Here is a 23052-nt window from a genome sequence, read left to right as displayed (position 1 = left end):
ACCTCAAATATGTTGTAAGTAAAAGAGACCATGTTTGATGGAATTGCCCAAGAGAAGTCTGGCCATGCACATATGTGAAAGATGAAATCTCCAAACGACAGGAGTGAAAGTCCAGTCTCTTTAGCCGCTTGAAACCTGTGGTAAACACTATTAATTCTGCAAAATGATATCAAAACAGAGGTTAGTTGTGATCGTGAGTTAGCTCTTTTTGATATGCATATGTTACCTGAATAGAAAATGCTGACTTCTTAAGCAGTAGAAAAGAACAAGACATGCAAGAACATTACTGTTATCACATTCTAGAAAAATATCTATGTCTTTCCTCTACTCAATTTTATATTTCTTTGACAAAGTACAGTGGAAGCAAATGTTCTTCAAACAGTAAAATAACTCAAAGCCCTCCGAATGCTGAAACACCTTTCATTATGCACAAGCTGGGGAATGAGGTGGCAACTCTGAGTCTTCACAGTGCTTCTACAACAGAGGAGAAGATGCAGTCATACAGCAGCATCCTACCCTTCTTTTACTATCAAAACAAATGTGGCAATGTTTGCCAGCTGCAGCTATGCCAGTTCAAGAGGTAATTGTACCAACTTGACTCGTGGTTTTTCCAAAGTCCACCTCTACAATCAGAAATCTGATTCACTCTTATTTCTATCCCTCTAACCTGTCTCAGCCAAAACAAGCTATGATAAAAAAGATTTTAAAATCTGGCACTTGACCATAAATACCTAGAAAATGATCACACAAGCAGATGACATTGCAAGTCAGAGGAAAAGAAAACTGTCAGAAGGATAGAAGTGATAAGCAGTGGTGGGATAGTGAACTTGATGATTAATATAGCTGCAGCCAGAAGAGGACAAAGAGTTCACTGCTTTATTTGGACAATAAGTAAAAGAACGGATCCTAATGTCTGAAACTGTACCTGTCCTAACCTAACATATATTTCCTGTGAACTGTTACTGTAACAATGAAAGAGCAAAATGACAACTCTTCAGACTTCATAGAATCATAGAATATCCTGAGTTGGAAGGGGACTCACAAGGATCATCAGCTCCCAGCTCTACACAGGACCACCCAAAAATTCAAACCCAATGTCTGTGAGCACTGTCCAAACACTCCTTAAACTACGGCAGCTTGGGGCCATTCTCACAGCCCTGTGCAGCCCGTTCCATGCCCACCACCTCTGGTGCAGCCCTGTCCCTGACCCCCAGCTGCCCTCCCCTGACGCAGCTCCATGCCGTTCCCTCGTGCTCTGTCGCTGTCACACAGAGCAGAGCTGCCCCTCGGCTCCCTGTGAGGAGCTGCAGCTGCCATCAGGCCTCCCCTCAGGTCCTCTGTTCTGGGCTGAACACACCAAGGACCTCAGCACTCCTCGTATACCTTGCCCTTGAGACCCTTCACCATCTTTGTAACATTCCTGAGGATGCTCTCTAACAGTTTTACATACTTCTTATATTGTGGCACCCAAACCTGCATCCAGTGTTCAAGATGGGGCCACACTAGATCAATCTTTGTAGAACAGTGAATGTATCTGAAGTGAAACTGAGAAGGCAGGAATACAGTTAATACTGCCTGCTGGTATTAAAATTCCTCACCCATACACAAAAACAGCACACATTTACACAGATAAAGCAAACCTTCTGGTCACCCAGCTCTTGCGCTGCCTGTAACTCAGTCTCTAAACTCTCCACTTGCGATGTTACAGTTTCCTGCACTTCCTGAAAAGATTTCTGAATGGTATTTAAGAGCCTCAGAAGCTGTTTGCTCTGACTGGGAGAAAGATCCTGGGCGTGTTCAGAAATGAAGAACTGAACTTCAAATGCAGTGGACTCCAGTTGCATTTTTGTACGAGCAACCTCCGCAGCAGTGTTCTGTAAGTAAAGACAAGGGAATGAATAACAAGGAAGACAAATTCAGCACAAATAAAACACACAGTCACTACTTTCTGCACTTAGCTCCTGTTCCAAAGTGCTTTTGAGAGACACTTCAGGCACAGTAAATCAAACCTGTGTCAGAATCATTCTGGCACATTCCATCAAGGGATTTGAATTGGTGTATGGTTTGCCTTTGGCACAGTCCATGAGCATATAATAAATAAAATGACCTTGGAAACCTCTATTCTTTCTTTTGCCTTCTAATGCATGTCTGAAAACTGGCTGCCCTTCAACAATAGAGAATTTATGGTGAATATACACTGATGAAATGGCAGGCGTGGTTTAAGTTTCCTAGGTGCTAGGTCTAACCTAAAAATGTTAAGATATTTACTTGAGTGTATTCTCATTTTTAACTCCACAATGAAAAACTTTATTTCCAGCAGTGTATCAAATTATGCCCACAGCTGCACTCCTTGCAGCCCCTATGATAACACAACACAAACTGGAACACGATTAAAGTCCAGTAAAATTATGTTTTTTTTTTTACATTTACACACAGAGGTGTATGAACATTGCTAAAAATTCATCTGTTTGTTTTTCACAGCTCACTTCACTCAAGTGGGTAATTAAGAGGTTGTGGGGATTATTTATTATCTTTTCCCCTCTTCTCACAAGTTAATTACAGTTAATTAATATTACTGAAACTTCAGCAAAGAAAATGGATCTTATGAATAAAGATGTTTTGAAAGATTTAATATTAATAATTGAAATATCTGTAACATCAACTAGATTACCAAGAAGGGTGAGATTTATTATAACAAATGTAAGCAGAATTGATACTTTTCTCAGGAAGTCAAAATGTCCAAAAATTCTAAGGAGAAAAAGCAAATCAACAGTACGTGGATCAGTACAGTGGATCATCAAGTAATCGTCTCCCAGGTTTATAAGCAGCTATACAAATACTAGCTAGTAGTTCATACCACACAGTAACAGCTGCCAGAAGCACCAACATCTGCCACAAAGAATACTTACTTTGAGTAGCTTTAAGCTTTGCTTCATATCTTCTATGTCATCGGTATTCACTTTGAAGTCATTCATGATTTTACTGTGTTCCGTGATCCAGTCTGAAAATGTCTGGAGTTTGCTTAGAAGTTGCTGGTGCAATTCTGCAAGCTTAGACTAGGAAAGGGAAGTTGTATATTCTTTTATTTATGTGGAATCCTGTCACGTTTTCACACATTTCACACTAAATGAAATCATGCATGCACTTTATATACAGATTTAAAAGAAAATTTTTAAATTGTTAGCCGAATTACCTTAAGAAAAGTAAGACAAAACATACAAATGTACACTGATAAAAACATACCATTTCCAAGTCAACAGAACAGACTATTTGTTTTGCTCGTTTTGAAGACATATCACAGACCATCAAAAATGCTTCCTCCAAATAGTCATAGCTTATCTTTAGCTCTTTAAGTTTCGCTTCAGGAATATCTTTGTGATGAAACTTTAAGAATTCTTCCGTCAACTTCATGTCCTTTTTTAGGATAATTGCAAAGGCAGCCAATCCTGATTCAAATGACTACAAAGAGAACATATATTCAAAATGCGTTAAGCTAATAAGCAAGAAAGACATTATATCTGGTTTACTTAATTAAATTCAAATTCACTCTTTTTTCTCCTCACTCCATCTCAGGTCTTCTACTAGCTACATCACTGAAGTACAAGCATAAAGAATACTTTACTGACCTCTAGTTGTTGCAATTGTTCTTTTAGTACTTCCAGGTTGCTACTAATAGGTTTCTGGTTTTCTAGGTGTCTTTTCACCTCTTGAAGCACTGCCAAATGCTCTTGCATTTTGTCTCTTAACTTCAAACATTCCTGTTCTCCATCAACCTGAAAATGGGTTTTAACAATAAACAATAAGGTTTTTGAAACTGACAATTTAAAAATAGGCAATAAAATTTCTTTTAATTCTAATTTTAATTGTTTAAAATCATTTATTTTTGAAATTATTTTTCCAGTTTAATTATTGTCTCCAGCAATTGGAAAGATTCATGTGATTCCTTTGACACAGGGCACACAGCACATACCAGCTGTTGTTACGTACCTTGCTAGTGGAATTGTCATCCAGGAGAGTTTCTGTCGTGTAAGCGGGCCCAGTAAAGCCTCTGAAGAGGCTGTCTGTCTTCTCATGCTCCTGGTCACTTTTCCAAGCATCAGCTCTGTCATCTGCCAATGTTTTCTCTTTAGGAATTTCTGATCCAAACTCTGACTGTTCTGTTGAGAAAAGAGCACAAAGCCTATCTACTTTGCTTTTACCTTCATGTGCTGTGGTGATGTCAGCACCCCGTGAGCTCGTAAGCAAACTACTTATCAGCTCCTCTAATTTCCTCTTACTTTCATCTCCAGATGACATTTTGAAAATTTTCATGAGTTCAGAAGCCGTAAGATTAGCAGTAGGAGTTTTCACCTCTTGTTCTATTTCACTCTTTATTTCATCTGGATCACTCATCTTCTGGTTACAGAATTCCCGCTGCAGAATATCACGAAGAAGATCAGGACTTCTGCAATCAGGCCAAAGCAATGAAAGTGCATCACCATCCTTTGTGTCTGTGCACGGTGTGGTATCCATTAATGCCTCTCTAACAGTACTGCTCGTTTGCTTGAGTTGTGACTCACTGAACATGCTGCTTCCAAGCTGGGTGCTTCCAACCATTCTAAGTAAATTTTGCATTAGAATTTTGGTATCAGAGTAACGTAGTGGTTCACCTTCCTCCTTGCCGTAAGTATGTCCCAATTTTAATTTCCTTTGTAATATATTATTTAAGTCTTCCATTAGTGTGTCAGGCATTTCTGGTGACTGTGAAAAACCTTTCTTTACTTGAAAATCTTTGGAAGGTCCCACTTTGTTCTCTAATGATTCCATGCATAATTGTTTTTTGAAACCATTTTCAAAGGAAGAAGTCTCGCTGGCCATGAACTTTTCTCCCTTTATGTTTTTCAGTGCTTCAGATTCTCTCTGGGCAACATTATTCCAGTCAGCCTCTGTGCTGCTCAAAATTGCAGAAGAAAGATCAGTGGAATGTGTATGATTCCCAGAAGGTAGAGCTTCAATCTCATCCCCAGATTCTTTTGCATCCTCAGTGCTTCCTGAGGCACCTGCTTTTATGAGTGTAAATTCATCACCATTGCTGTCCTTATTTTCTGAAAGGTCTTTAAGAACATTGTCGCTTTGACAGACCAACGTCTCTTCAGTCATGCTAATTTCCTTTGGCTTCACTGAAACAGTTGGGGGGAAGGAGTAAGTGTTAAATTCTCTTGAATGTATTTCTTCCATATTGAGCAGAAATTCTTTTTCATTCTGTAAACTATTTTTCACCTGTTCTATGTCCTTAAGGCAACAGGATTCAGTTTCATCCAATTCTGAATTGTTTTTCCCTTTTAAGCTTGCTGTACATTGTTCTAGAGAAGATGAAATGTTAAAATCTCTCTTAAATTCAGCTGATATCACACCCCTTTCAATGTCAGGCCAAGTTTGACCAGTATTTACTTTCTCATTATTTGAAATAATTTCTGTATCAGCTTTAACTGTTGATGCATCAAATATTTCCCCAAGACTTTCCATATGAATGGGACTTTTATTTAGCTCCATGACACCACATTCCTTTTTAATATTTACTCCATTTTCTGCCAGAGTTTCAAAATCTCTTCTTATTTCACCATGCTTCTTGTTGGTAATTGGATGTACTCGGTCACGAAGTGAACTAACATCATCACTAGCATAATGCATATCTGTGAGGAATTTACTCTCCTTTTGGGATGAACTTGCCTTTAGTTGTTCCAAACCAGCCACATCACTTAATGCTTTTTCCTCCGCAAATACTGCTTCTTTTTGTCTTTGCCCATGATCTAAATGTAACACTGGCACAGTACTACAGCTTTTGTTCATGCTGTGAATAAAGTGTTCTGATAGAAGCAAATCTGTCTTAGTATTTTCATCATCTCCAGTAGCTTGCTTTGTAATTAGGAAAGGTGTTACTCTAATGTCAGATATCATAGTATCATCAAGAAAGTGTGTTTTATTATTTTCTTCACTCTTACAGGATATACATTTCGTGTCAAAGGTATTTTCAGACTGAATATCCTCAGTAGTATCTTCTGACATGTTTTCATTTTTGGGAAAAGTTCCGTACTCATTTTCTGGTTTTTGTTCACTTTCTTTTTTGCCTGTACATGTATCAACACATCTTTTCTCACAGATATCTGATGCAGTTTCACATTTTCCCAAAGATAGTTCTCCATTTCCATGATTAGACTGGAATTGCAAATTATACTCTGTCTTGTGGCCTAAAGAACAGCAATACTCATCAATATTCTGATTATTTTCCTCTCTATTTTCTATGTCCCCTGCAGGAATTAACATCTGGTCATCTCTGCTTTTACACTGATTATGTGAATAAAAAGTATCCATTTCTTCTTCACTGTCAGACTCAGTATCAGAGTCATCATAACTATCATAATCCAGATAGTCATAATCATAGTCTTCCTCCTCCTGTTTTCCTTCCGATTCATACTCACAGAAGTCACTTGCTGCTTTCATTTCATCTTCTTCGTTTCTGTCTCTCTGTGTTTTTGTTTCATACCTCTTCTGAAAAGAAGTACAGCATCCCTCCCTTCTTTCTTCACTGCCCAGAGTAACTGGTAATTTTTGTTCCTCTTCAAAATTCCTTGTTCTTTCCCTTTCCTCTTCAGGGGCTGTTTCCAAAGTTTCAGCACTTGTAGAAGCTACATTAACACCCTCAGTTAGAGCTGTCTGATTTATATCTCTAATGTAATGGACGTTCTCTCCAGCATTAGTTGGAAGTTCCTCATAAGAGCTGTTCTCTTCTCTCAGAGCTATCAGACCACCTCTCTCCTCTAGAAATCCTAACGGAACATTCTCTGGCTCTGGTGTATCATCATCCTCCAGCTGTAAGGTACAAAAATCATCATCATCTTGAGGGGTGTCATAGGAATCGTCATCAAATTGTGGAGTACCATAGAAATCACTGTCATCATCATCAACCTGAGGAGTTTCATAGGCATCGTCATCATCATCATCATCATCATCAAATTGCGAGCTGTCCTCTTCTGAGACTGCCTCACTACAATCATGCTGTGAGCAGCTACTTTCAACCTGTGGGATGCTATCACTCCCTTCTAGTGATGAGTCAGAACTACTGTCTCCAGGTAATAACTTGTCAAACACAAGATTGTTTTCTTCTACTGATACGCTTTGTGCCATGCTGTCACTGACCCCCTCAGGTGGTCCATCATGTGTAACAGTACTGGCCTCCAAAAAAGGCCTCCACTGTATTTCTCTACTGTTTTCTAGACATAATTTACTCTGGAAATCAGTACTACCATCCAAAGACTGCCTGCTATGTCTATATGGACAGCTCTCTAGAGATGGCCTATTATGTACATCAGTGTAGTCCAGCGGAGGTTGTTCACTATGTCCATTACCTTCAAATTGCAGTGTGTCACCACACTGACTATCTGATTCTTCCGGAATTCTGTATTCAGTATCTGTGTTGAAGGATGAACCAAAACTTCCCTGAAAATCATCTTTCTCAACATTACCCAGTGCCATTCTATAACTGTCAGGTTGCAATACATGAGGCTCGTATTTTGTGAAGGTCTTTTCCAGGTCTGTCCAGATTTCGTTATCTGACAAGTCATTCACACTCAAGGAACTGTATAAGGTTTTATCATTTCTGTTTTCCTTACCCAGATTATCTGTCATAACAATCTCTTCTTTTTCTGTATCTGACATGAGATTTAGATTTGAGTCATTTGGAAAAACTCCTTCAGTGTTTCTTGAATTTGCTTTCTGATCATTATGCTTATACACCTCTAATGGTGTCCACTCAGAATCCTCCAAAAGACTCTCGAGTGCATTTCTGTTCCTGAAATTTTGAGTGTTACTTTCTACATTTTTAAGTTCTGCAGGTTTATTTAGCAGCATCTCCACAGTAAACTGTGATTGTTCAGTACCAGTATCACTGCAAATATCTGATCTACATATATCTTTTCTCTGTGAACACGTATAATTCTCCAAATCTTCAAACTGAATTAACTTCTTGTCATCAGAAGTATTTTCAGCACCTGAAGGACCACCTTGAACCCTGCAAATAATATTACTGAAGTGGACATTGCCAGCTGACTTTAGATTCATTCCTTTTGCACTTATGTGTTTGTTGTTGAAAGCCATTTCTGACACATCAGTAGTGTATGCAGAACTATCCCCTTCCAGAAACATATTGATGGCTTCCTGCAATTGTCCATCATATAACAGAAGTCTTCCTCCAGTGTTTGCATCCATATAACTATTCACCATCAGATAAGATATGAACAATTTCTTAGCTTGGTCTGAATTACGACATGCAGGGTCTTCTGTACCAGAATCTTCCTGTTCCTCTTCACAGTCATGAAATAAAGATGACATGACTTCATATGATGATAACCATTTTGCAGCATTTTTACAGGAGGATTCTAATTCTTCTACACCAGGCATTTTATCCGGTAAAGTCACACTGTTCAGAATAGATACAGTATTGATGTCTATTAACCCTGACTGTGCAGCCCTGTCTAGACTGAGTACTTCACAAGTTTCTGGAATGTAAAGTGCAGCTATTTTCTGCCTATCACATAGAATTTTGAATGCCAGCTCACTTGTTATCATTTCTTGGTGCAAAGATGTTGATATGGGGAATATTTCACCTGTGTCAGGCCATATTAGTCCAACAAAGCCTCTCTGTGCTTCTAACACCAGCAGTGCACTGGTAGATGATATTAAATTGCATTGTATGGCTTCATCAACAGTCAAGCGTTGCCCAGAATTTGGACAAAGGATTCCACCCGTTTGAACCTGATGTGTGAAGATTCCACAAGCAGTGTCCTGACCTATAATCCCTTGACTCACGGCCTCTTCCACAGTCATTTGCTTCCCTGACTCAGGGTCAATTATACCTCCAGATATAATCTGAGCCCCCAGCAGCCTAAACATTGTTTCCCTGTCAATGAGTCCTTCATGGGCTGCTCTCAAAATAGTTATTTTCCTTCCACATTTGAGTATGATTCTACCTTTTTCTTGTGGTTTCACTGGTAGGAGTCTTAACCCTGTTTCACCATGTATTATGCTTCTATGAAGCATCTGCTCAAGGGAAATCTTTTCAGCACAATTAGGGTCTATGAGATCTTTACAAGTGTCTTGTCTTTCCAGAAGCTTTGCATATAATGCTGGAGAAATCAGGTTTCTCTGGAAAGCATTCTGCAAAGTCAGATGCTCTCCAGTAGATGGCAAAATCAAGTGCCCACTTGAAAGCTGATTCTCAAGAATTTTAATAGCCAAAGGTTCTGAAATTAGACCTTGTTCTAAAGCTGATATAACTGGAAGATTTGATAATGTTGACTCTGAAATAAGCTTCTTTGCATTATTTAATTCCTGTAACTGCAATAGAGTCTGGTCATCAATTAGGGCACAAGCTTTAGCTTCTTCCAAATCATAACATATTCCTAATTCTGGAGAAATTATTCCAGTAAGGATCAGCTGATTCTCGAGCAACCTAACTCCAGTGTCATAGTCAATAAAACCTTTTAGAATAGACTGAAAAACAGAATGGACTTCTCCAGTCGTTTGGTCAATGATACCAGCAATGACTTTATGCACCTAAAAAGAAATACAAAAGAATAAGTATCACTATTTTAGACTAATTTCAAATTTACTTTTGCTTCTGAATGCATGATAAGCATAAGAACTTGTACTTACCAGGACTGGAAGAATGCTGTGAATGTTAGCAGCTCAAACGCACAAGTGATCTATGTCAGTCATTGAACAGCACACGATGTGATAAAAGATTTAAAATCAACATGCATCTGTGAATTAAAAACCTATGCTTTGCATACATAAATAGGGTTAGTGAAAGACAATAGAAGAGATGATTGCAGAGTGAGCAAATAGAACATATTACCTGAAAGGCAAATTTTCATGCTCTAAATGTCTGTGAAATGTTAGAACTTCAGAAACAGTATGTGATTCAAAACAACCATGCTATTCATGTTTACAGCATACAGCACTCCTGTATATACATCCAACATTATGGAATCAGATATTCTAGCACCAAATAATGCTTTTAGTTTGCATGGAAAGCATGAAGTCAGTTTGGCAACATTATTTAAAGTAATTAAACAGACACTGCCTCCAAACGAGAAAATTTATATGCAACATTTTTTTCAGAAATCCATATTTAAGATTGAGATCTATTAGCAAATGGATACAGTGTCTCAGGGTCACTAATATTATTATGCACTTTCATTTTTATATCCAGATAAATTTTAAGAAAAACTGAAAGTAGATTTCTTCTGAGGACACTTCTGAAGGATATATGGAAGACATTAACATGTTACTTTATGGTGTCCTTTCTGCAGCAGACACAGACTTATATAGCAGTCAAAGAATGGCTTTTATGAGAAGAGTTAAGAAATGAATGTTTATCTTTCTTCATGCAAGGCACACATTATCAAGACTCTTCACAAAAAAACCTGATGAGTGGAGTATTCATATGCACAGGTAAGGTAACACACAGTATTTCATAACTAATACACAAAACTTTGGCAGTTAAACCTTAAAATCCTTGACACACTGTTAATTACAGCTTCATTTTTTACCCATCACATATGGTTTCAAAACCATGCAGTGAAACTCAAAAGACCCTGATATCCGAGTTTCCATCTTGCTACCTTTTCTTCCATCTTTTCATCATCTAAATAGTGTGCTTCCTGCAGCTGCTTCACAGCTTCACTGGCTAACAAACTGTAGCTCTCCTGGAGGGATTTGACTTGTTTTTCCATTTCACCTCTCTCTTCATCTGTCATTCTATTAAAAAAAGAAACAGACAAACAAACAAAAAAAATAAGGAGGAGGTCTATTAAATAATTTGTAGTCTGCCAATCTTTACTTAAAAAAAAGTTTATAGCTGTTTATAGCTACTCAGATTAAAAAAAAAGGTTAAACTAATCTACAATTTACTTCGAATGATAGCAAAAGCTTTTATCATTTGCATGTTCCTTTGCCAACTTATCACCAGTGAAGATGGGTAGCAAGTAGTCATGAAGTACCTCAGCAATTTGCTAGTGTATTAAAATCAAAGATTCACGGAATCATTCAAGTTAGAAGGGACCTTTAAAGGTCAGCTGGTACAACTTCCTTGCAATGAACAGGGACACCTGCAGCTAGATCAGGATGCTTAGAGCCTGGTCCAGCCTAACCTTGAATGCCCCCAGGGATGGGGCAACAACCACATCTCTGAGCAACCTGTTCCAATGCCTCATCACTCTTACTGTAAAAAACTTTTTTCATTTTTCAAAATCTCCACTCTTTTAGTTTGAAATCATTTCCCCTTGTTCTGCCACAGACCCTTCTAAATAACTTTAGATGAAAATGAAACAAATTTGAGATATAAAATTGAAATATTGATTTACTTTTAATTTGTTAATTATTTTTACTTCAATTGTCAATGATGATCTTGCACCCTTTAAGTGGACCAGAGGTACGTAAACCTAATCAAGCTCCTGAAATAAACAAAACTTAACCTTTAACCAGAATGGTTGACAAAGTTTTATTAAAAAACAAAACAATAACAACAAAATCTGACACGTGTGTACGTGAAGTATAACTGAAACTATAACATGTGAATATGCTTTCTTCATAAGCAAACAGTATGTACTGATTCCATTAATTTATTTGAAAAATAAAAGCATGGCTTACTTGTCACTGTGTTTAGCTAAAAATGCCTGAGTAGTCTGCAGAGCTTCAGCTATTTGTTCTTTCTTAGCTGACATTTCTTCAAGGGAAATCTGAAAAATAAACAACCTGTGTTCAAGATTTAACTATGCACAAATATAAAAAGAAAAGCAAACAAACAGCACAATGTTTCTAAGTGTGACAGAACTCAGTAGTGTAGGAACTTGAAATCAAAGAAAAGAGAAAGAAGCTGTTCTTAGACATGTTATTTATTGTGAAATTCATTTATTATTGGATAAATCATTGCACTAGGTCTTTTGGTAAAATAAACTGAGTTAGAAAACAATTTGGTGAGCCAAACTGAATTTATTTCAAATGTTAATTGTTTAAAATTTAATCATTTAAAACCACTGAGTATGGCAAAGTTTAAAGTAAATTCACAAAGATATGTATGTAACGGCCATGCTCAAGAAATTGCACACCACAATAAGAGAGAGTAAGCTTTTATAAAGCATATCAGAAGGCCTCAAACTTCATGAAATTCATTGACAGATAAATGCAATTTTAGATACTCAGAAAAAAATGAATTGTTTATTAAAATTCTCCCTCTATCGTTTGTGTCATTCCCACTCAAGCTCTAGTTCTGGCAGAGGAACTTGCAATAATTTAATCTTTTAATTTTTCTGAGAAACTGCCTGCAGTTCTTCAGACAAAAGCACTACCTTTGATTTTGGTTAAACAAAGGGAAAGGCGGGGGGAGGGGGTGGCAAGGGTTTTGTTAACAAGGCAGGGGTAAATTCAACGCAGGTGCTAAGTAAACTCTGGGAAGGTGCCTGGGAACGTAGGATCATGTGGGCTGGGACACAACAATTCTGTCTCGATCAGTAGGTTTTGAACACAGTATGTCTTTGCATTCACTACCAGCAAGCCACAGTCCTACAGTTCGTGCTGCTTGGACAAAAACACGGACAGCAAGCATAGTATGCTGAACATGAGAAGACATGAGTTTCCCTTTCCTCAGGGTACTGGCATCACTATGATTGCTGTATATGCTACGTCACTACTGGCAGCAGCTTCTCCACTCCCGTTCCCAATGGCTACCCCTCAGAACACCCCCAAGTGTATGTATGAAATATGTTTCAGCTAACATCAGCTATCAAAATAAAACAACAACAAAACTATAAAAATTAGCTATCAGGTTTGTACCAAACGTGTCGAGGCATCCATGTCAGACAGTGAATACAAAACTAGGCATCTCTGGATGGTGCCCACTATCTCACAGGCTGTAATGGAAACACCCTCAGGAAACAGCTGCCTCCAAGTGGCAAGAGGAAGCCAAGACAACTAACCTGCATGTTACTTCTTGAGGGCTCAAGCTGTACTGGGAAGATGCCAGTGTAGCTGTCGTGGTAGGCTTAGATGCTCCAAGGAGCACGGCGCTGGCCCAACACTAACAAAGGCTTTCACCACTATCATCAACAGGAGAAGCAAAAAAAAGCCAATACTGAATGTTTTCTGTCAGTTACAGAACTAGCACTGGTTCCCCAAATATATCTGCTCTTTTATACTATGGAGCACATCATCTACAAACAAGCAGTGTGTTAGCACCGGTGGCAGCTGCAGGGCTGTCTGACAGCAAGTTCAAACTCTGCTGCTTTGACACCAATGCCAATGTCCAAAATAAGAACACAGGATCAAGTTGCTTGAAAGATGTGCCCAAATCAAGTTTGGGTTAACTGACCAGCCAAACTACTTCTGAAGGATGTGGAAAAGACACCGCTCTGTTTTTCTGCTGCTCAGTGGGCAGGCAGGCCTTTATTTCTGGAAATCCTCTCAGGTCACTAAGCTATTTTGCATGACAAAGCTAGCAAGGAAACTACTAGAAATTATATGAAACTTTGGAGATGGAAATTCACAGTCAGACTAACAACTATACACACAACAATAATAGATCTGCCAAAAAAACGGGTGCAAGATGGGCCCCTTCAGCAGCCTGTGGAATAGTGTGGTATTAAAAAGGGTCCCACTAACGCCCTCTGTATGCCCTAAGGAAGCAGATTTGAAGAGGAATGTGCATCTGTTCAGAAACTTTCAACTACTGTCTCATAAGCCATCCTGTAAGAACACCTGAAATAACTTTTTAATAGAAAATGAGAAGAAACTTGGCTCAAAGGCCTCTCCTGTGAACATTCTCCATCTTGGTGTCAGGGTAGAAGTCACCAGGCTGATTGACTGAACTACTCCAGGAGCAGGCAGCAGAACTACTACTGCTGTACTGTCTCTTTACAACAGTCAAATTGTGGTGTGCAGAGCACAGCTTCTCTAAATTGACATTTTGCACCGTACACTTGCGATGCAAAAGGCAGCTTGTTCCTGAGTAACATTTGTATCCCTGAGAATTTATCCAATCCTCCACTCACAGCCAAACACAAAATTACATTTTAGTAAAATGTGGATGGCGATATGGAGAATAAAACAATACTTATGGAATATTTTGTCATTTCAATAAACGCAAAAAGCCAAAACGGGGAAGTGTTATTTTACTAAAAGACATCTGTGTACCTGCTGCTTAGGCAAATCTGTTTTTTCAGCCTTTTCTCCTCCTTCTTTGCTGAGTGTCTTGCTGAGGTTTGACACCCATTTCAGTAAATCCCCAGCCTTCTCAACATGTTCTTTTTTTTCTTCTTCCATTGACCTCTGATGAGCATCACAAATTGTAAAACACGTGTAAATGTAAGTTGTTGGAATATTTAACATTCTTATCAATAGAAACACAGTTCTACCAAAATGGCAGTATTACCACATACCCTTAAAGTGATTTCCTTTTATTATTACCACATGCATTACTGCGACACTTTGATGTAGGAACAAAAATGCCACAGTTATTGACATTAACAGAACAATTCCTCAAAAGATTCCTAATCAAGAAATGCTTATTCATACACATGTACATTCATTATACAATGACTGATATAAAGAAAAAGCACAGGCAATTACTCAGCAGATGGAACCTAAACAACATTTGCATATAAAGCATCTCTGAATTGCTGCCTTTGCATTACCCTCAGGAGTGGATATCTACAGCCAGCATAGGATATCAGTATCAGCAATCTATAGACATGGATTACTAAATTACAGCTCAGAAGAATACATTGCTTCTATGTCAAAAGAAACAAGGACAATAAAAGTAAAATTGTATTTTTCTGCATAGGAAAATACATATGTTTTTCATAGTAACATAATATGTCAGTAGTTTGAAGTTCAGCAATACTTAGAAAACACACCTAAGCCCTTCCATGTGCAACAAGTGAAAATGAAAATATTTTATTTCAATGGATTTTTTTTTAACTGGACATGCAACTGTAATTCATTTGCCTATTAGAGTATAAAAAAATACTGTTAAGTTACCTGAAGTGTAGGAAAAAAAAAGACAGGATATGAAATTTTATGATGTGAGTAGCCCATTAAATTCATAAAATATCAGCGTGAGAAAAAATATTTGCTTGCTTACTGAATTGCAGATTTAACTCTTGTACACTGTTTTGCCACCCATGTACAATAAATTACATTTGCAAACTGATTTGTAATACTAAATGAAGTAATTGAATTGTATGAAATACTGCATTATCTTCACTCACAAAATGGGCACTCTCTTCAGTTTTTAATGGAAGAATCTGACTCGTCTCACCTAAATGTATGCATTTCACATATACAGTAGCTTCACTGATTTATAACTTCCAGTTTATAATGCCTACATGAAGGTAACATCTGATAAAGCCTTCAGATACACCCTGAACACACTCTGCTTTTTGACATTACTAATTTGCCTTACTTTACCTAAAGATTTACACTTTATAGCAAGTAATACCTAATTCCAGGTTACCAGTGTATACTAATTAGCTGTTTAAACTAATTAGTTTCAAAGCAACTCCATCAGACAACATAATTTACAACTTTCATAGAAGTCATTGTAGACCTTTTCCTTAACTTGAATCGATTTTAAATCAGACCCCAAATAAGTACTATCATCTCTATTATGAAGCATAGTACAGACTAGAAATTCCTGTTTTCATGGGCTGAGCTGCTTCTAACAATCGTAGCCCAGTGTGGCAATCAAAAACAGCACTCTCTAAAGCCTCTTTGTAGGTTAGCTTCTTCTTTGTTTTGGGGCATGTGATAACTTTAACATACAAATCTTCATCTTTCACCTTTGTAGCTGTGATGGCATCAATAACACCACACTTAATCCCATCTTCCATTGTCAATCTGGAATGAGATTTCGGATCTATCAACCCACCAGTCAGGTACTGATACTCCAGGCAGCGCATACCCATTTCCTTGTCTAGGGCATTTGTACTCATAGCTTCAACAGCTGACATAACTGTATTCCTTACGGGGTGAATGATCCCTGTAAAGATTAGTTCACATTGCTGAATCTGCTTGGCACAACCATCATCAATTAATTCCCTTTGCAAAGCTTCTGAAACACTGTACTTTTTCCCAGTAAATGGATCAATTATGCCTCCTGTGCTGACCTGAGCTTCAAGACATCTGAGGGCTGTAACTCTATCTACCAGATTTCTGCGTGAGGCTTTCAAAACTGGAATTCTTTCATTGGTTTCAGAAAGCCAAAATCCTGCGATAGGACTGTTTAGGTCTTTCTTTGGTTGTGAACTGCTAAGTAAAATATCTCCCAACTCACTAACTGTGATTAAGCCCTCTTTGTATTTATTGACTAATGCTCTGTCAATTCTACCCTGATTTATGGCGTCCTCAATATTAAACTGCACACCAGTTTTATGGTCTGTAAGCAAAATAAAAGAACTCCCATCTGAATCAAAACACGTTGATTCCTTCCAATCAAATTCCTGCTTTGAAAGCTCCAGATACGTAGCTTTATCAACACTTTTTTTTTTATAAGCCTCATAGGAAGTCATTTCAGCTCCTGTTTTGATGTCTACTACAGAAATTCTATGACTTTTCTCTGCCGATGGGCTGCTTATTCTCCTTTCACCAATTGGAAGCAGTAAACAATTACTGCTAACACTGAACAAGCACATTTTTAGCAAATCACAGTAGTACATAGCTTTCCTGTTGTTTGGATTATGAAAACATTTCACATTACTAGAAGGTTCATGCAAAAACTTCAGAATCGTATTATTAAGCAAGCCAAGCTGCACTGCAGTTTCTGGAGGTACACGAACACTTCTTACGGGGTCAATAACCCCTCCCGTTGCAATTTGAGCTTCAAGGATATTTTTACCCTTTTTTCTTTCTAGAAGTCGAGCTTCCATAGCTTGGTACACAGATACCACTTTACCAGAACAGCAATATCCCAAAACAGCTTTTTCTGCTTCATGCAGTCTGCTCTTGAATTCACTATCTACAAGCCCTCTAACAACTGAATCATCAACAGAGAATTTCTGACCTGTTGTAGGATCAATGATGAAACCAGTAGCTGCTTGGGCCTCTAAAAATGCTAATGCCACTGCCTTCCCTATGATTCTTCTCTTTGTTGCTAATGAAAAAGACAGTATTTCTTTGCTGGATTCAAGGTACACTCCAGCTATAGCTGTAGGTTTAGTTAAAAATTTTTCAAGACTTTTCTGAACCTCGTCAATAGTTTTCTGCCCTGAATGGAGATGCTCAACAGTAAGCCTGTCTAGAAGTTTAACTTCAATCAATTGTCTGGCAGTTACATCACGTCGAAGACCTTGAAATTTAATATCATCATATTCTTCTGGAAAACATTCCAACTGAGTAGCAATATCAACAGTTCTCAAAATCTCTTCTCCTAAGAAAGAATTCATCTTTGCAAAGTCTTCTCTCCTAAACCCTTCAGATGTTTTGTATCCCTCAAACATTCTCTCTTCATTACCAAATGTCTTGTCATTCTCTTGTTTTAATGTTGTAACTTCAACATGCATGTCATACTGCTTGTTCTTCGCTATCTGTAAACAGGAATTTTTTGACACAGTGAGAAATAGATCTGCAAAACTTTGCTGCACATAATTCAGTTCTAAATCCACCACCAGAGAAACAAAAGGGAGAACCTGAATATATTAGAAAGGAGATCTGTTATCAGCATTGAACAGCACAGAAATATAGATAGCTAGAGATTTAGAATGCATTCATCATTTCAAATGTTTATTCAGCAATCAGAATAGGATTAGATTAAGCAACAAGATTTGTTGTTATTAGATGCACTGTTAAGCAAAGCTCATTTTGACCAATGATGACACAATGGTGTATGTGAAATCTTATTTCCAACAAACCACATAAAATAATGTGTTTCCTGGATATTAACAAGCCTGCTACAACAGTTTAATGAAAAGCTGAGCAACAAAGTGAAAATGAAGAGGTCCCCTTCACCAACGTATGAACATAAGAAACATAAGAGAGAACAAAGAATAGTGATAGAGCATAAATAAAAAAAATAGAATAGTAAAAGCCACCACTAGGAAGGCAAACCCTCACAAAATTTAATGTATACCTCCAAGGGATGCACTTTTACTAATCCTAATTCAAGTTTCATGTCTTCTCCAGGCCTACTTGTTTGTCTGGAACTGTGTAGGTTCCTGTTTCTCAATTTGTCTCTTTCAGATATTCCAGTGATTTCACTTGATTTATCAAAGGTTATCTGGAACTGCGTACTTGTTTGAGAAACAAACTCTGTATAGGATTGTGATCTTGCATCTTCTAGTGATTGATTTATTCTTGACATCTGGAACTGCACCTCCCTTGGTATTGTATCATCAGCACTCACATACAGTGTATTTTCTTCTATTTGATCAGATTTAAAACTTGTTCTCTCTTGTTTCTGCCTTAACAAAGGTGAACAAGGTCTTACATGTGAAGGATGCTGTTCAGATTCCCTAGACGAGCTGTCATTCAGGTAATTCAACTCATTTCCTCTTCTCTCACAGCTCATTTTAAATCCACAATCTTTGATTTTATTGTCCTGTTGAAGTTCATTCTGAAACAAAAGAAACCTATGTTCACTTTCCTTGACCTGCAGGTCCATCTTCTGTTTCACATCCTCAACCAGGTGCTTCTGCACTTCCAACTCTTCCTCAAGTTTCCTGCACTTCTGATGATAGTCCATTTCAGCATGCTTTCCTTGTTGTAGTTGTTCTTGACATTTTTTAAGCCTTTCTTGCAGATCTTCAATCTGTCTCTTGTACAGCATGATACTTTCCTCAGCCAAATGTTTTTCCTGTTGAAGAGCAACACACTCTAATTTTATGCCAGAAATGTCCTTTTCTGTGATGCTATGAGATTCCAGTAATTTTTCTACTTTTTTCCTAAATTCCTCTGCTGAGTGCTTAAATTTGATTGACTCTTCCTGAAACAGAATCATTTTCTTGCGTGCCATTTGTTCATCCAGAGTCTTCTGATGCAGTTCATCCTGTAATTTTTTTAATTTACTACTTAGCTCTTGTATATGAACTTCTTGCAGCTGTACTTTCTGCTCATTCACTCTCTTTTCTGTGGTTAGAGCACACACTTGGGCATTTAGATTTTTAATCTCTAGGTCAGCGGTTAGGGCAGAAGCATTTTGTTTATCAGATTTCTGTTTATATTCACTAACTAAGTCTTTTGTTTTACCAAGATCATCTTCTAGGCTTTTGATCTTACATATGAATTCTTGCTCCATTATGGTTTGTTTGTGCAGTTGCTCATTTGTTGTACGCAGTTGCTCTTTGAAACCATCTGCTAGGGTTTTTAATGCATCATTTTTCCTCTGAATACTTTGTTTTTCCAAAGTCATCTTCTCTGACTCGGATTGAATTTGCTTCATCCGTAGTTTTGTTTCAGTATTCCATTTATTAAGATCCTCTATCTTTCGTTTCAATGTTTCCGACATCTGATTGCTCTTGGTTAATTCATTCTTTAGCATCTGAATTTCCTGCAGGTTTTCTTCTTCTCTTCTTGTTTTATGAAGCAATTGCTCCTGAATTTTCTTACACTGGTCTTGAAGATAATTTGCTTCTCCTTTGCATGACTGCATTCTGTGTTCAGCTTCCAGTGTCTCTTTTTGAAGAGAACTGATTTGTGAATTTAAATGTTTGATAGTGATTTCAGCTTTTGCTTGTGATCTACTTAATTCCTCTACTTCTCTTTTTAGCTGTATCTTTTCCTGCTGAACAGATTTCAGTTCCTCCTGATAGTTCATCTTAATTTGCTTAAGATCTATAGCTTCTTGCATTACCTCTTCAGCTTTACTTGTGGTTCTATGTAGTTGCTTGTCAAGTTCTTTCAGCTGTTGCAGATAGCTTTGCTCTACTTGGTCTTTTTCCTCCAATTTGATTTTTAGGCATTTAAGTTCACTATTGGCTTCATCTAATTTTTCTTTTAATAAACGAGACTTTTCTTCTGTTGATGATTTCTGAAGCTCGATTTCATTTAGTTCATATTTGAGGTCTTTTATGGTTTTATCAGCTTTTTTGTTAGCGAGGATTAGCTCATCCACCTTATGCTTAAGCTCTTCTACTTTTTTTGCTTCTTGTTTTTTCTGGAAACTTGTAATTTCAGAATCAATCCTACACTGGCTGCCTTGCCCAGCTGTGTAAGTTGGCAGGGAAGTTTCTCTAGTCACAGTGTACCTGCCTCCAACAACTTTTCTTTTGGTTTCAGTCTTCTCTTTTTCTTGCAGGTTTATTTCTGATAGATACCCTTTAAACTCAAGATCTTCCTCCATTTGCTTTATCAGTTTCATAAGTTTCTCCTCTCCTTCTGTTTTTTGCTTCAGCTCCTGCATGAGGGTTTTTTTTTGCTGCTCTAAATCATGAAGATTAGTATCTTTTCTTCTTAAATGTTCTTCAAGATTTCTTCTGGTAAAGGTGCTTTCTTCTATTTGATTTCGAAAAGCTCGAAGATTTTCTTCCAATATATTTCTTTGTGTCTCTGCCTGAAAAATGAGCTGCCTTACACACTCCAACTCGTGCTTTGCATCTGCTTTCTCTTTCTCAGCGTTCTCTAGATCCATACGACACTGTTTTGCTTCTTGCTCAGCCTTGGTCTTTTGAAGACAGATCTCTTCCATATCCTTTTGCTGCTTCTTCCGTTCATTTTCTGCAGCTTCCCTCAGTTTGGGGAGCTCCTGTTCCACTTGGATTTTTTGTTTCTTCACATTCTCCAGCATCTCCTCAAGTGCTTTTACCTTTCCCATGAGTTTTCTGTTCTCATCAGTTGTGCTGTTTTTCTGTGCCATTAGATCTGAATATGCCTCACGCACTGATGCCTCCTTATTCCTTAAAATCTGTAGAAAAATAAATTAAGTTATAACGCAGCTTCTGTAATATGGCATATGGAACATTAGGCTCTTTGAAAAGCAGAATGGATAATACTTACTCTTATATACATGGTACGTCCAGAAGGTAGCAGTTCCCACCACCATCACCTTCTCTTGATACAGTAACGTTCAGGAAGTTACCATTAGCCAAATATGAAACCCTTCTTAAAGACATCCACATAACGAAGAAGTCCTAAAGCCACTCACTTCAATCTGATGCCTCTTAGCTGTTAGCAGAATCAAACAGCTTGCATACATTTTTTTTCTCCAAATAGGTAAACAGTGAGATAAACACCATGTACAAGAATTCCCAAGGAGAAACTGCCACTTTTGGATCAGTTCAGTGTGAGATGGAAGAAGCTCCTTATGCTCGCAAGCAAAATTAACACAAGAGAAATCTGGAAATCGCCTCCAAGGAAAGAAACAGCATTTAGAGACAGAATCGAGATGCATCATGACCAGAAAGGGAGCTATTCTCCAATAAATCTATGTCCTGTAGTGTGCTCCATACACCTTCACTGTCTCTGCCAGGGGACCAGGAGCACAGCTGCTCCGCAGTACAGACACAGTTAGAACATAAACATAGTAATTAAGAAAATCCTCATGAAAATCAGAGAGATGGTAGACTTCACATGCTGGCAGGTGAAGGCAAGCTCTAATAAGCAGATGTACATTCACCAGTAAGAATACAGTTGAAACCATACAAATCTCACCTTCATTAGCACTATCATGGTATTAGGTACCAAGCACGAGCTAACATGAGGTAAGAACATAACCTAATTCCTATGATCTCACAAACATGGCTTGAAAGGGAATTACAGCAATATCTTCAAATAAACAAAACATTATCTTAGCTCAAATCTACCAGATTACCTGATTTTATTTTATTTTTTTTACATGACATATGTATTTCCTAAAAGGCTAATGCAGAGGCAGCTTCTTCAGTTTCACTCTATATTTCCCCTGATCTATCACATAGACAATTTTGAACAGATCCCAGCCAACACAACACATTGATTTTTTTACCCAATCTTTTTACATGCTCTCACAGGCATAAAATCTAATGTATTATGCTTGAAACAGACAAAAGTATATGGACACAAACTAAATTATGTTAGGTTCCATTACTTCTAATTAAGATTAAGGCTGAGCATTAGCTGGGTGGAGAAAAGGATGGCAATTAAATAGTAATACCAAATGAACATATAGATAAATTTATGAAAACTGAAACAAAAATCATCTTAAATCCACAAAAATTATTATATCATTAGAATACTGATTATTTAAATTATGTTCAATCAACTTTAACTCATTTGATCTGGACATATTTGAGATTCAACTGTTGATTTAGATTGGTTTAGAATCATTCTTAATTTAATTTTGCCTATTTATGCCATTTGCATCACATGAAAATTCTGGTACCTTAATTATAGTTGGGCGCCATTTATCTTCATTACCACTGTCTTTTTTCTTTGGCTTCTCTCTTTTTTCAAGGGAGATTTTGCTTACTGTGTTTTCATAGAATGTTTTTTGGACTTCAGTGTTTTTTCCAGGTATGCCTGTGCTTTGACCTTTATCTTTACTTTCCATTTCTGCAACTAGCCATAAATCTTTGTATTTCTCATCCTGTGCTAACTCATTCTCTCCACTCAGTTCCTTCCTTTTCATATTTATGGTGTCCAAGCCATACATCTTACCCTGTGATATTTTCTTCTCACTAACTGTCTCTTCCCAACACAAAAGTTTTTTACCTAATCTATGTTCTGGAAAATAATTCCCTCCTCCACAAATCATTTCTGATGGTGTATTTAATTCCTGTGCATTTCCCAACAATTCTGTATCTAAATTTGGATCACTCTGTGCTTTTCTTGATCTTTTTATTTCTTTGTTTTCATGTACTTCATCCAGTTCAGATAACTTATTTATTTCTCCCTCTATTTTCAGTCTCTCTCCACTAACAATCTGCTGATCAGGATTATTGTTTCCTCTCACATAGGTCTCAGCTGAAAGAAAACAGTCTTTTCTATCATCTTCCTTACTTTGATCATCAAACACCATTACATTGTCTTGCTCTGTACATAGCTTATATTCTC

The 23052-nt window shown here is 37.5% G+C and overlaps 3 protein-coding genes across 8 annotated transcripts in view; all 3 read right to left on the bottom strand.

Annotated features, from left to right (window-relative positions):
• Positions 1–23052, bottom strand: part of DST (dystonin) — a gene marked incomplete at both ends in the record, with an annotated part of 293792 nt that overhangs the window by 99563 nt on the left and 171177 nt on the right. For 5 of the 6 annotated variants that reach the window (XM_079550072.1, XM_079550074.1, XM_079550073.1 and 2 more), the window contains 3 exons: positions 10662–10797; positions 11689–11777; positions 14227–14361. In XM_079550072.1, coding sequence (XP_079406198.1) covers positions 10662–10797; positions 11689–11777; positions 14227–14361 — 360 coding nt within the window. Of the gene's footprint in view, positions 1–1640; positions 1875–2909; positions 3057–3243; positions 3460–3626; positions 3774–3987; positions 9592–10661; positions 10798–11688; positions 11778–14226; positions 14362–23052 lie in introns of all 6 variants that reach the window. The other variant, XM_079550071.1, reaches the window with a different exon arrangement.
• LOC306944275 (desmoplakin-like) lies at positions 15699–17591 on the bottom strand (the record flags this gene model as incomplete). Its single annotated transcript, XM_079532760.1, has 1 exon — positions 15699–17591. One exon carries the CDS (start codon positions 17589–17591, stop codon positions 15699–15701), a length of 1893 nt encoding a protein of 630 aa, XP_079388886.1.
• Positions 18122–23017, bottom strand: LOC306944273 (uncharacterized protein; the record flags this gene model as incomplete). The annotated part of the gene is made up of 3 exons (XM_079532758.1): positions 18122–20368; positions 20597–20926; positions 22382–23017. The coding sequence occupies 3 exons, from the start codon at positions 23015–23017 to the stop codon at positions 18122–18124; spliced, it is 3213 nt and encodes a 1070-aa protein (XP_079388884.1).

This window comes from Tetrao urogallus (assembly GCF_951394365.1).
Source record: "Tetrao urogallus genome assembly, chromosome: 2".
Classification (NCBI taxonomy): domain Eukaryota; kingdom Metazoa; phylum Chordata; class Aves; order Galliformes; family Phasianidae; genus Tetrao; species Tetrao urogallus.
Note: the sequence above shows the minus strand (reverse complement) of the source record. Positions and strands in the feature narration are given on the sequence as shown.